Here is a 13261-nt window from a genome sequence, read left to right as displayed (position 1 = left end):
AATATCTATCAATATCCTGAAGTCAATGTTAACATATCGACAAGCTGTAAACTCGTGACATTCACTACGGTAGTCAACTCGACAATTATATAATTTATCACATAACATCAGCTATAGAATTGAAAGAACACAGCATAAAAAAATATAATAACAATTCTAATTGAAGTTCGTGAAAACTTGACATAATAAACATTGACACAGGCGACAACGGCACTAAACCACAAAATGGCGTCTCATGTATGAATACTGCCACTTTTCGAGATATTACGTTTGTAATACACGACACTTCGAATACAGACGTTGAGGTTGAGGCACATAAACGACGATTCTCAAAGTTTAAAAAGCAACGTAGTATAATCCCCATTGTATGTTTTTACGAGAAGGAGAGAAGTGTTGCAAATACTTAACATTAACAACCATTTTTACTTTGATGACGTAATGAAATACGGAAGTCAAAAAAGAAACTAGGCATTTAGGGCTCGATATCCACGCACAAGTTAACATCCTTCCGGTTGTCGTAAGTTTATCGCGTTCTGAATAACGATTGGTGCACGTCTTTACAGTTTCTATTATATGAGCCATGAGCCAATCATTTGAAAACCAATACTGATGAGTCATTCTATTTAGGATGTTTAGGATTTACTATTAAGAATTGCGCAACTCTATACTTTTCCAAATGTATATACGTAAAAGTAAAAATGTAAATTGAAACTCGTTTTAATTTAATGTAACTAAAGTTAATAATTGGATGAAATCAAATTTCATATCAAATACATAANTATACAATTAATGAATATCCAACTTAATACTTGTTTACTAACGATTCATACAATACAAAATTCACATGAAAAATACTAACCTTAACAGATTCCAATTGAGCTTTTTCTAAAATAATGATCAAACGTTTTTCTTGATTTTTAATATGAGCAACGTGGAGATGTTTAGGAGCTGGGTCATATTCAAAATCATCTTTTCCATTGCGATTCTTGCGCTTTTGACCCATTTTTTATGTACTTGCTATATACAGTTCACACTCGAATTCAAAGGTTTTGAAAGCAAAGGACTAACTGACTAACTTCATGTCTGTAATAATTAAGCGCAGGCGTCAAAATCTTATTATTTGAGAATCACTTGCAACCTTGCAATTACTGCAGATATTTGTTACTGCCAGAGATATTTGTTACTTTGCAAGTATGATAATCCTTTTAGAACGTGAAATATATAATAAGGAGACTTGTGAATGACAGAAACAATTATGAGTTAAATCTTTACTAAGTAGCTTATTTTAAAGCAATTGTTCTTCTAATATTTATTGCAGGATATATATGCATTTCTCTTAAGAATATAATCAAGTACAATCTTTTATACTTATAGTTCTAAAAATTATACTTATAGTTATGGAAGTAATAGTACTACAGCAAAAGTGCCAGAAATCTCATTATTAGATGTACAGTGATTATGACACATTTTTACAAAAATAATTGATGTTAAAATAGCAAGAATAGAGATATTCATTTACTGATATTACGCATGCTGATTACAATGGCTTAATAATAAAGATAAAATTAAGAAAGATGATAATTATGACGATTGTAATATTATAATTTATAATTATAATATATATTCGAAATGACAATGACAGTTATTAAGAAATAATGAGCGTGATCGTGAAAATTATTGTACACTATTTCTACAGTTCTAACAATACTTTGTTAGTAGATACGAGCTAATCCATGGTTTTTATAAATTCAATTGCGGAACAGAACTGTGTCCACCAATATTGTTCTTCTCCCCCTAATCTATTACCGTAAAAGCTATCCACGTATTGAATAGTTGAAAGCAAGGATGGTGGATTAGTCTGAAAAATAATTGAAATAAGCTCCATTGTAGTAAAAGTTGATATGAACATACTGTACGTATAGAAGAAAAAATTGAGATACTTGCTTTGATGATAACGTAGACTAATACGGGAATCATATCATCAGCCGCAGGAACTCCCCTTTCTGTTGCCATAGAAAGTAAATTCATAATGGTAGTAGCACAACGAAAGACACATTGTAATTTATCTCTAGGCGTTTTATAGGCTGATATCACAGCTAATTCCGCTTGGGCCCAAGGCCAGGGACATTCATAGTGATAAATTTTTGGGATTCGTAAATCTTTGTGATTCGGTGTTACGACTTGAGCCAGTTTTTTAATATGGTCATGCAGCAATTGGTCCCTGTAAACGTCACCGTCCCCGTTTGGATAAAGAGCGTTATGATAAACGCGAGCCATCACAGTCCTTTCCACTACAACTCTCGCCAAGTTTAGCTGATTCTCGCTTGCACCTGCTTTCATCGTGCGGATAATCTTATTATCACTGATTCATACGGACAGTTGATTTGTTGTACATGAATTAACTTCCACTTACATTGCCAAATCGAATCGCTATCCATTTTAGCATAAACAGTACTTAAGAAATTGTCGACTAAATCTTGTTTTTCATCAGTCAGTGTCAATTTCTTGAATTCATCACAGAAACGCAGAAGAAGTGATTCTCTCTTTTCCAAAAATACTTTTACGCAAACAGAAACAAGATGATTGTTGATAGTGTCACGATCGCATTTGACTCTAACACACAATCTGTAATCATATAAGGTTGCTCGTATTGCTTAAAAAGTAATAATAATAACTCCTTTTTATTTTACCTATCCAGATGAGCTAACGTGGAAAGTAGTCCTTGTCGACATCTGATCAAGTACGCGATGTATGGTGATCGTTTTTTATAATCTTCGCGTAATGATTTAAACAATTTTCTACATCCGTCGTCATTAAACAATCGAACGCAGCGCAATGTTTCGTGTAAATGTGCTATTAATGCTCTGTCTTGTAAATTTATGGCTTCTGCCAATTGCAATTGCAGGAAAGCAACTAATTCATTTTCCTTTTGTAACCAGTAACTCCGCTGGAATCAATAAATTAAGCTTTTTCAGTACTCCTCGAACAGCACTTAAAGCACTGTTTAACACAATTATATTGTAATATACTACCTCTGACGTAGCGCTCCAAGGAACGTGCTGAAGATCAGCAGTACTAAGTACCATTCGCAATTTTCTTTTAGCATCAGAAAATGCATACGAAAGCTCTACATTATTCGGATCTATAAAAAGCCTTTCGTCTTCAGTTGAATCTTTCATACGAGACTGATTGCTTTCTATGGATGCTGTGTCACTTGCCGCACTTGGCTTCCTTCTATATTTAGCTAAAATGTCGTCCGTGCTATCTAGAAAAATTTAAATCACTCTCTTTACTTGCTTATATTCCCTAGAAGATCGCCTGTCTTCACACAACGTTAGAAATAATAGTATTTACCACCGTTCATACTGCTAGTTGATGTCACATCTTCTGACATTATTCTGCGTGGTCTATGCCGGCTCACGTTAATACCATCTCCAATGATATCTCGATCATAACATCTAGCGATATCTTCTGTACCACGAACTGTTCTGCGTCGATTTCTCAAAGACATTTTTAATTTACCAAAAAAGCTTCTCTTATTTTTTTGATCATCGTCCAACAATTCCTTGTCTCCACGTTCTGCGGTCATATCGAAGCTGATACTTTTCGGTATAGCTCCACTTGAAGCCGTCGGCTTCAGATTATCGTTCGTGACATCGCAGTTCTCATTTTCCAAAGAAACACGCGGTATCTCTGAATTCGTATTTTTTATTCGCGTTTCAGAACCTGAACTACTGCTGGATGCCAAACTACCAGTACTTAATCCAACAGCACCATCAGGACCGCTTTCATTAATACTTCCATCAATCGTATCAACTAAGCCACTTTGTATTTCCTGCATACATATTAATAGAGCTTTGAACATCATTTCGAACGAATAATATACTAACAACAACGATTATTTAGGGAGACAAACCTCTGATTTCGGAACATTATGTGATTTCTCTGTGTTCATCAAAGTAGGCGGTGAGATGTGATTAGCTAATAATAAAGCTGGCGTAACAGCTGCTGTGGCGATAGCATTGTGATGAGACGAATTTTGTTGCTCCATTTGATCTTTTGCATCTTCAATATGTAACTTGTCCATCAGATCGACCATACCCTCGCACGGTGTTTTCCCGTAATCTATAGAATCACTGCCAATATTGTTGGCATTTTTATCAATATATTCTGTCGTGATAGTTGAATAATTAGATCTGCTTTGTTCAGCCATATCTGAAATGGACGTTGGAGACGTTGTCGGTGAAAGAGAAATGCTCGTAGGAAGTTGCGCGTTCTCTTGATAATTCGTTGTTGATAAACATTCAGTCGAAGTAACATTTTCTAAAGATTAATAACACAAAGGAAATTAGTAAATTAATAGATCTTGAATAAACGTAGAATTTTTAATTATACTTACGAGCAATTGATTGTGACAGTGTCTTTTCGGTGGTTTCAGCTTCGCTACAAGCCTCAACTTCGATTTCGGACCTTGCAGTGTCATCAGATCTAAAACAAAAGTAAATAAATAAATAAATGAAAAAAATGATTACAGATCCTCCGTTTCTTTTTCTTGTCTGTATAACATACCTTGCAACGCTAGCAGTATCGTCGGTATCAACTTCCGTTAGTCTCTCTGAATCACTAGCCAACACATCAGTACTCCAAGCTTCAGATGCAGTTTCACTCACATCTAACATTGCTTGCGGCATTGATTCCGAAGTTGTTGACAAAACTGATGAAATTTGCTCGGTCGAAGGGGGATATAAGGGTTTTTCTTGTTGCTCGACTATTTCACTATCCGAAGCCAGAACATCCGTCGACCAAGTATCAGATACCATTGAAACAGTTTCGTCTCCTAAAAATGTATGCACCAACTTCGAAACGTGATCTTTTTATCCTGCTATCCTTTTATACACTGTATACCTTCGATTAATTTTTTTATTTCGAATTTGCAAAATTTATCATCTATCTCGGATTGGCTCTGTTTCGTCGGTATAGTCGACGATGGTAGACCCAATTGTCGCGTTTCGTCTGTTCGCCCTTCTTCACCTTCCGTCATTTGAGAGGATGGGGTGTCACGACCTGTAGATTCACAATTCGAATCAATCTAGCAAACTTCACTCATGCTGTATGTTGAAGTTCATTTATCAAAACCTGATATGTTAGGCGTTCCACGTCCTGACACACTAGCGGATACCATATCCGAGAGATTATCGTTTTGATCTTCTGTTTCAAGCTCCAGTGAGGACGCGACACTATGATTCGAAGCAGCTTCAGATACAGCCTCCAAATTATCCGAAGTATTGCCATTAAATCCTTCGAATAGAACTAATAAAATATAATTATTATCGCATATTCATACTCCGTAAGAGACATAAATAATTCTTCCTTTCTAATACCTTCATCATGAGACAACGAAAATCGAGTTTTTTTTTCTTGACTTTCTATACGCTCAACGCTGCAACTTTCCCGTCTATCGTGAATGTTGGATATATCATCTGATTCGAGATTCAAAGTAACTGGTCCATTTTCTAAATTAGATCCAAGTTCCGTACACAAGACCTACCGTATTAAAAGATGTGTGCAATTACAAAAATAGTCTATTAATGTATTAATTCTGTTAGAGAAATAAATACATACTTTTTGTTCACTAAGTAGTCCAACAAATTCTCCACTAGTTGGTCCAAATGGGATAACAAGAACATCTTGAGGATTTTTATCAATGGATTCCTCTTCAGGAGTCGAAGTACCATTCAGCTCATCTCCGCCATCGTTAGTCGTATTAGACGAGTACGATGATGACGGTGATATTAGTACTCCTCGTTTTCTGCCTACGGAGCAATTGTATATATACCAAACTCCCGCTGCCTCATCTTATATTTTATATTGTTCCTTACATATTTCGCTATTTTAATCTAATAGAATATGAAGATTAAACTGTGTGCATATAGGAACTGAATTTTAATAGTTTAATTACCTTTTCCTAGAAGACCTCCCTTTTTGTTGGTAGATTCGACGGAATGATTGTTAGCCAATTTATTTGCGGATAAAGAACCAGAAGGTAATTGAGAGAGTAAATTGACCAGTTGTTTCGCATCAAAAGCAGCGTTTTCTACTGCGGTTTCAGCGGCTATAGTTTGCAAAAATATAATGAACGTATTCAACTCTGTCTCAGTGAATAAAGCAGCAGAACGCGAAAGACCTCGAAGTTTATTGTTATCGATGCTGATATTGGGTTCATCTTCGAGTTCTTCTGCCGCACCATTTACCATCGTATCTATTATAGAAGAAATAGAATCCTTGTCGAATTTTTTATAGAGATCGAACGTCTTACTGTCAACGGCTTGATACTTCATTAACGAGAGCATTTGCAGGATTTGTCCAACCTGCATTAGATTAAATCGTGCAACATAGCTAATAGGCGCATCGGTAATACCATACGGCTCCGGATTTACGATCGCAGGACATATAAAGTACGTAAAAACCAAATCGGTACACATCGCATGTACTTCTTTCGAATCAACATTCCCATTTTTTCCTAAAAGTCCTGCCATTTGTCGAACCAGCCAGCATATGCTACTTGGGAAACAATGCATATTTTCTCTTATACTGGTTATAAATCTTTGTGTAATATTAAACAAAGAATTAACCGTCCAGAGTCTGTAACGTTGTAATTTAGATTCATACTCGGTAGTACCCTCTTTGCCAAATTTTTTCAACCTCTCTGCTGCAGGGAACCTTATGGGCGCTTTGTCTGGATCAATGTCGAGAAACATTTCATCTTCCATCAATAACTGCACAATCGGATTATGCAAAGCAGCAGTCAAAAAGAACTTGGCCGAAAATAGACTCTCATGAAAGATCGAGTAAAGCCTAGAGAAAGCGCAAGTGCCATGTCTGAGTAATCTTCTAGGATTATCAGACGGTATGATCTGTAGCAGCATCAGGTGCCTCAATAACTTTAACAGCAAAATCTTATCCTCTGGTAGCAAACAACTACCATATAAACCAGCTGCTAATAATTGAACTATAGTTTGCACCAAGTCTGGTAACAATTTATCCCCCTCGACTAAACATAGCGCAATCAACTTTGGAGATTTCCTAAAAGCGCCTAAAAACTCCCCATATGATAGACATGTCTGATAATTTAAATATTTGTATACATCCACGAAATTTGGGCTTTCCAATATATTTGCTCTTTGACAACATGATGCTGGTGTACAATATGGTTTAGACATTATCAATTGATTCAGGTTTACCCTTTGCTGGGCTGTAATCCATGCTTGTTGAGCTAAATTCGATGATGCATACAATACCTAGACAAATGTAAGAACATGGTCATTGATGCTATTTATATTATAGTGGTTTAAATTAAATTTTTCACACCTTCTTATTAAGTACTTGTAGATTTTGTTGTTCTGAATTGACAAACAAGCGTTCTTGACGCAAATGGTTTGCCAATTCGATTATATCCCATTGTAGAGTTCCAAGTGATTCTGTATTGTTTGCTGACGACATAACTAAGCATACCCACGGGGTACGATGAATACGATCAAATAATTATTAAATTCCACTTTTTTTATAACCCTATTAATATTTAATAATATAGTAAGTTCTCTTAAACGCTTCGTACATCATGTATTAAAATTTTGTTCTGCCCTTTACTTAATACAACGATCATACATACCTGGTATAAAATATTGTTTCTTATCCAAAAATGCGATGATTTCAACTTCCCTATCCGATGCAGATATTTCTAAAACCGATAGTTAAGCATTGCTCAGAGAATTGCAGTTTTTTATAATTACTCTTCTTATCTGAATGTAATATTCGCACCGACGCACAGTCATTTTCCACTTTAGGTTAGAATTTTCTACGACAAATGGCTGTAGCTTCTAGTTCGTCGTTGTGTTTTAAATCGAAAACTGTCTTGACTCGATTGCTCGATTATTCGATACAAGCAACAAATGTACACATTTATATATTTTTATTTGATGTCTTTTATACATCTGTAATTAAGTACAAATTCTATATTTAAAATATATTTTTCATTGTATTCAACCGAATTTCTAGTTTAATTCTTTAGCAATAAACAAGGAAACACATTATTTAAATTATATTTATATATTTCTGTTTATTTTTTATCAGTCAGTTTCATGTTTCATCATAACTCATAGTTGCGTGTGCATGATAAATAAATGAAACACGCCCTACGTAATTTAATCATCTTGAAATTAATAATATGAATACGTACATGTGTGTGTAATTAATACATACACGTTTACTAAAATCGCTGTGACACCGCATCGGCATGGTTCTACTAACACAAACATGTAATGGAAATGGATGATTGTATTGTATCACTTTATATATATATATATAAAACTCGTACCTATATGTATGCACTTATATATGCTTATATACATAGGTTAGGGTTAAATTGTCAGATTCACATTCTACGCCGATTGTAAATGGAATGGATAACCGCACTACGCATACGCATGTAAATTAGTGACAGTTAGTATAAAGTCAAGATAGCCGGTATAGTTTTGATATTATATTACTGTGTTGTCATATACAATTATATAATTAGCAACACGGACGATTTTCAGGTACGACTGATATGATCTTGGTAAATTTGCCACGACGTATAAAAATTATGATATACATATTTATCGAATAAAGTAATTGTATTCATTTGTATAGGTACATATTAAATTTCCTGGTTATCATGCCGACGTATATTTGCTCTTTTGTAAATGATATGATGGGTTAAATATTGTAATAAGAAATATGTTTGTCGTGAATACTATTGATCCACTTAAAGATAATAAGTATATATCATCTTTATGCTAAAATTATTGTCACAAAATTGTTTTGGGGATTTATATTCATAGTTTAGTTTTAATATAGTTCAATGGGAACAAGAAATCAGAACATTTACATTAAAGTGTCATAAATTATTAGTAATACAAAGTTCATGAATATGTTGTAGACAGAATTGCAATAACGTTCTGAAGCGAGCTACAAAAGTATTTTATAACGTGGTCAAGAAGAAAATAAATACAATTCGAATATAAACTATCAAGATGGTTGCGCCAGATTTACCAGAAATACCACAGTCATTGAAAAGTATACAGCATTATCTGAAAATAGCATCAACACATGATCAACGAGATCCTGTTATTAGTTATTGGTGTAAGTATTTATTTTGTCTTAATCTTTTTAATAAAAGCACAATTTTAAACTACCAATTCTTTCTCTAGGCCGACTGTATGCTCTCCAAACAGGATTGAAATTATCAACCAAAACACCAAAAGAAACGAACTTTTTACTGAAATTAATGGACTGGTTAGAAACAACCAAAAAAGAATTACATGACAATGAAGCTATTACTAATGATGTAGCTGCCCAGGCACACCTAGAAAATTGGGCACTGAAACTTTTCCTTTATGCTGATAAAAATGATAGAAATGCGAATTTTGGAAAGAGTGTAATACAGAGCTTTTTTACTGCTGGGCTTCTTTACGATGTATTAACAGTTTTTGGTGAGCTGAGTGATGAAGCTACACAAAATAGAAAATATGCTAAGTGGAAAGCAGCATATATTCATAACTGTTTGAAGAACAACGAAACGCCTATACCAGGTCCCATAGAAGAGGATAACGAGAATGCTGACTCCAGTAAAAATATAGAAGGTAAAAATGCTAGTCATTTTATATATAAATATCCAGATACATTCCAACATTCAAAAGATATAGATAGCTATTTCTTTAATAACTAAAATTTTCAATTATGTGTTAATATAGTAAATGATTTCTATCATATTTCTATAACGGACTCTCGGAGTAATACTTTTACAGGAACAGGAGAAGAATTAAGAGAAGAAGAAACATTACCATCAGATGATTTAGCTGACACTAATCGAATCAATGCAGAACCTAGCGACAAAGATAAAGGAAATATCGCGCAATGGTCTTCTGGAAGCCAGGAAGGAAATATGATTACGAAAACAGAAGGTAAGTTAAAGGAAAGCAATTCATTTGCAGATGGCTTGGTTGCATTATAAATACGCATTCAATATTAAATACAGATGGGCTCGAGTTGTCAGTGGAACAGATAGGTAAAGCGCAAAAATTTATTAAATGGGCTGGAAGTGCTTTAAATTACGACGATGTACCTACGGCTGTGTCGAATCTTCGAAAGGCTCTGCACCTTTTAACGACTGGTCAGGAACCTGTGTGATTGAAATTATGGATGAAAATATTAATTAAATGAATCATTCTGCCGCCTTCAACAAAGTAACAGTAAGCCTCATAGTTGGTCAATTGATTTTAATTTACAAGCACGAATGTAAATATTAATGTTTATGTAGCTTAAGTAACGCAAAAGTAGAAACAATAACTTATTTATTTGAATTGTTCACATTATTACAGTCATGCCGAATGTTACTGGTATTTTTGAGATATAAATCTGTTCTACATGTGTATAAAACAGCGTCAATATATGAATTCGTTATTATCGTAGTAATTATAGTTGTTTCAGAATACATACGTATATGTATAATGATACGTTTATTATTGAAACAAGCTAATCACTTGTTACATAATTAATCAAGAAGATTTTACTTTGTTTTTCCATAAAAAGAAATAAAGCATAAAGTTTATCATGGATTGATGTGAAACGTATGAACGGGAAGAATTAAAAAACATCGTGTACAATACAAAAACTTGTTCGTTAGTGAAAGTAGGTTGTACAACAATTTTATAATTGTTCATGTCAATGTAATTAAATAATTCAATTAATTTTTATAATTTTCTTTTCTTTTTTGTACGCTTACAATATTTCACATCATCTTTTCTATATTATTAAAAATTTAATCTACTTGAATGAACGAACTGAATATTTTTGGTTCGTGAAAGTTCATGAAACATTGTATGTGGTCGATACGATAATAATTTGCAATATGTATTACAGTACATACACATGAGCATTAACGCGCATTTCATTCTCATAATGATACGTTTATTATTGAAACAAGCTAATCACTTGTTACATAATTAATCAAGAAGATTTTACTTTGTTTTTCCATAAAAAGAAATAAAGCATAAAGTTTATCATGGATTGATGTGAAACGTATGAACGGGAAGAATTAAAAAACATCGTGTACAATACAAAAACTTGTTCGTTAGTGAAAGTAGGTTGTACAACAATTTTATAATTGTTCATGTCAATGTAATTAAATAATTCAATTAATTTTTATAATTTTCTTTTCTTTTTTGTACGCTTACAATATTTCACATCATCTTTTCTATATTATTAAAAATTTAATCTACTTGAATGAACGAACTGAATATTTTTGGTTCGTGAAAGTTCATGAAACATTGTATGTGGTCGATACGATAATAATTTGCAATATGTATTACAGTACATACACATGAGCATTAACGCGCATTTCATTCTCACTCTTATTTATAATATATCGTACATTACTTTATTATTGTAAAAATTCATAATGTACAATTATTAGCGAACGTTACACGTTGTCTTTTTTCTTTTCTTCAAATGTTTTGGTTCTTTTTTGAATAAAAAGCAAACCATAGTTGTTATTATATGCTACAGCTCTGATTGAGTCTTTGATCTAACTGGTTTATACATAATTTCCAATTCATGTTTTCATTTGATTCTTAAAATCCTATGTGCTTTTTTTCTGTGAGAAATTAAAAAAGCAACAAACAAGTAAAAACAATTGCAATGCAAAGAAATCAGGCATGTACACTTTAATATGAAAGGAGATTGTTTTCACTATATTATTTAAAGACATGTATATACATCTTAACACGATATCCAGGAGAACACATTAATTCGAATGGCAGTTAATATCTTGTGCTTGAGCTAGTATTTCATGATCCTGTGATTAAATAAATATAATGCTAACTAATGATTAAATTTTGCAAGTTTTGAAGTTATGAAGATGCAGAAGTTTCATTCTAAAATTTAAATTCAGTTCAGTTAAAGTGATAATTTTCTACGATAAGCAACAGAATTGACAGAATGAGAGAACGCGAGATGGAAAACGTGTTGCAAGTGAGAGTAGAAATAATTAATGTACATCGAAATAAGAAATTGAGCATCAAATAAATGGTCTGTCTGTCTAATGTATTGAAAATTATTTGTATGTGATAAAAGTGATAAATGGCAACCAAAGAACAACATGTATGCATAAAAATTTCGAATTCAATCTTGTTTCTTGCTTTTATCATCTACACCATTTGCTGTTATCGGTTGTGCGTCTTCTCGCCTGAGTTGCCAATCTATTACTAATCGGCCCGTTAGCATAAAGAAGAATACCTAAAAAAGATAATTGTAGTAAAATCTAATTTTCGTTTTTAGTACTTTATCGTCTTTTTATAAGTATCTGCTTCACTTTACCAGTGCTGGAGCAATCCTCTCGAACTTATCGTTCACCATATAGTGAGAATACACAGCCATTAACATCAACAATAGTAACACCGCATTCGACACATTTTTTATCTTATCTGTAAACATAGGAATAAAAGAGAAATATTTGTTTAGTTCTAACAAAATATCCGGAACGGTAAACAACTAAGTCAAGGTATAAGTACCTAATGACAGTATAGTTAATCGATGTGTTTAAAAAAAAAGAAATGTAAAGAAATGTTTGATATGCACTAAAAAATGCTTCCTTACGACTTGGAATTATCGCCATTGCAAGCCCACAAATAATCTCAAGTGATCCAACAACTCTCCTATACCATTTACTCGGTACTTTGAAATCCAGCGTACCGGACAGAGGAAATACTTTTGCATATTTCACATACTCTTTCCTCTGTGAACATAGTGATACAATTGACTAATGAAGCAGCAGGTGAAACAGAAATAGAAGGAGATAGTAAAAAGCCAGAAGAGTGGAACGAACAAAATGTTCGTAGGAAGAAAATTGCCACAATTCCTGCATTGGAAAACATCGTACGCTGGCACTTGTGGCAATATGTATTTGGCGCGTCACCAAACGGTTGGTTGATAGTTTACTATAACTTAGGAAATTGGGTAACAGCGTAAGACGAAAATAATCTTGTCCCGAGATGCATCGAAGTAAGGGAATCGAATTCAATTTTCATCGCGTTTCAGGGAAATTTGAGAAATACTAAAACGATTGATAAAATTGATTTCTTATTACTTCTTTGTAGAAATGTTGATTTCTTTTAATTAAGTATAACAAATTTACATTTATCGAAATAATTTAATTGTTCCAATC

The 13261-nt window shown here is 33.4% G+C and overlaps 3 protein-coding genes across 12 annotated transcripts in view; 1 reads left to right on the top strand and 2 right to left on the bottom strand.

The window, feature by feature from the left end:
* Window positions 1-1253: 1253 nt before the first annotated feature.
* Gapvd1 (GTPase activating protein and VPS9 domains 1) lies at window positions 1254-8299 on the bottom strand. 6 transcript variants are annotated; one of them, XM_026817061.1, is made up of 18 exons: window positions 8237-8293; window positions 7819-7991; window positions 7670-7738; window positions 7369-7569; window positions 5960-7298; window positions 5623-5813; window positions 5382-5544; window positions 5137-5310; window positions 4906-5064; window positions 4570-4837; window positions 4400-4488; window positions 3917-4323; window positions 3355-3835; window positions 3033-3265; window positions 2691-2947; window positions 2414-2625; window positions 1945-2333; window positions 1254-1858 (listed from the first exon to the last, which is right to left on the bottom strand). In XM_026817061.1, the coding sequence occupies exons 4-18, from the start codon at window positions 7498-7500 to the stop codon at window positions 1727-1729; spliced, it is 4626 nt and encodes a 1541-aa protein (XP_026672862.1). In that variant the 5' UTR covers window positions 7501-7569; window positions 7670-7738; window positions 7819-7991; window positions 8237-8293; the 3' UTR covers window positions 1254-1726. The 6 variants fall into 6 exon arrangements, with proteins under 6 accessions (XP_026672862.1, XP_026672864.1, XP_026672860.1 ...); XM_026817063.1 differs by having other exon boundaries at window positions 7827-7991; XM_026817059.1 differs by having other exon boundaries at window positions 7670-7991; window positions 8237-8299.
* Window positions 8300-8316: 17 nt separating this feature from the next.
* On the top strand, window positions 8317-10796 carry Vta1 (vesicle trafficking 1). 5 transcript variants are annotated; one of them, XM_018031548.2, is made up of 7 exons: window positions 8317-8334; window positions 8411-8594; window positions 8689-8816; window positions 8978-9180; window positions 9249-9680; window positions 9822-10001; window positions 10076-10796. In XM_018031548.2, the coding sequence occupies exons 4-7, from the start codon at window positions 9072-9074 to the stop codon at window positions 10225-10227; spliced, it is 873 nt and encodes a 290-aa protein (XP_017887037.1). In that variant the 5' UTR covers window positions 8317-8334; window positions 8411-8594; window positions 8689-8816; window positions 8978-9071; the 3' UTR covers window positions 10228-10796. The 5 variants fall into 5 exon arrangements, with proteins under 5 accessions (XP_017887037.1, XP_017887036.1, XP_017887040.1 ...); XM_018031547.2 differs by lacking the exon at window positions 8689-8816 and having other exon boundaries at window positions 8982-9180; XM_018031551.2 differs by lacking the exon at window positions 8689-8816 and having other exon boundaries at window positions 9852-10001.
* Window positions 10797-11542: 746 nt separating this feature from the next.
* The window catches only part of LOC108629131 (transmembrane protein 35A), a 2667-nt gene continuing 948 nt past the window's right edge, over window positions 11543-13261 (bottom strand). The window contains exons 2-4 of the mRNA XM_018031552.2: window positions 12694-12832; window positions 12415-12521; window positions 11543-12333 (exon numbers count right to left, since the gene is read on the bottom strand). Coding sequence (XP_017887041.1) covers window positions 12220-12333; window positions 12415-12521; window positions 12694-12832 — 360 coding nt within the window. The 3' untranslated portion in view covers window positions 11543-12219. The remainder of the gene's footprint in view (window positions 12334-12414; window positions 12522-12693; window positions 12833-13261) is intronic.

Source organism: Ceratina calcarata, unplaced genomic scaffold (assembly GCF_001652005.2).
Source record: "Ceratina calcarata isolate Rehan_Ccalc_2016 unplaced genomic scaffold, ASM165200v1 scaffold554.2, whole genome shotgun sequence".
Taxonomy (NCBI): domain Eukaryota; kingdom Metazoa; phylum Arthropoda; class Insecta; order Hymenoptera; family Apidae; genus Ceratina; species Ceratina calcarata.
This window is presented reverse-complemented; position numbering and strand designations above follow the sequence as displayed.

Coding starts and splice junctions, on each gene's coding strand:
- Gapvd1 (XM_026817059.1), bottom strand. CDS start 7,500: ATGTCGTCAGCAAACAATACAGAATCACTTGGAACTCTACAATGGGAT. Junction 5,311..5,381: donor TTCGTTGTCTCATGATGAAG/GTATTAGAAAGG, acceptor ATATTTTATTAG/TTCTATTCGAAGGATTTAAT. Junction 3,836..3,916: donor ATAATGTTCCGAAATCAGAG/GTTTGTCTCCCT, acceptor ATATGTATGCAG/GAAATACAAAGTGGCTTAGT.
- Vta1 (XM_018031547.2), top strand. CDS start 9,072: ATGGTTGCGCCAGATTTACCAGAAATACCACAGTCATTGAAAAGTATA. Junction 9,681..9,821: donor CTCCAGTAAAAATATAGAAG/GTAAAAATGCTA, acceptor TTTCTATAACGG/ACTCTCGGAGTAATACTTTT. Junction 10,002..10,075: donor TATGATTACGAAAACAGAAG/GTAAGTTAAAGG, acceptor TATTAAATACAG/ATGGGCTCGAGTTGTCAGTG.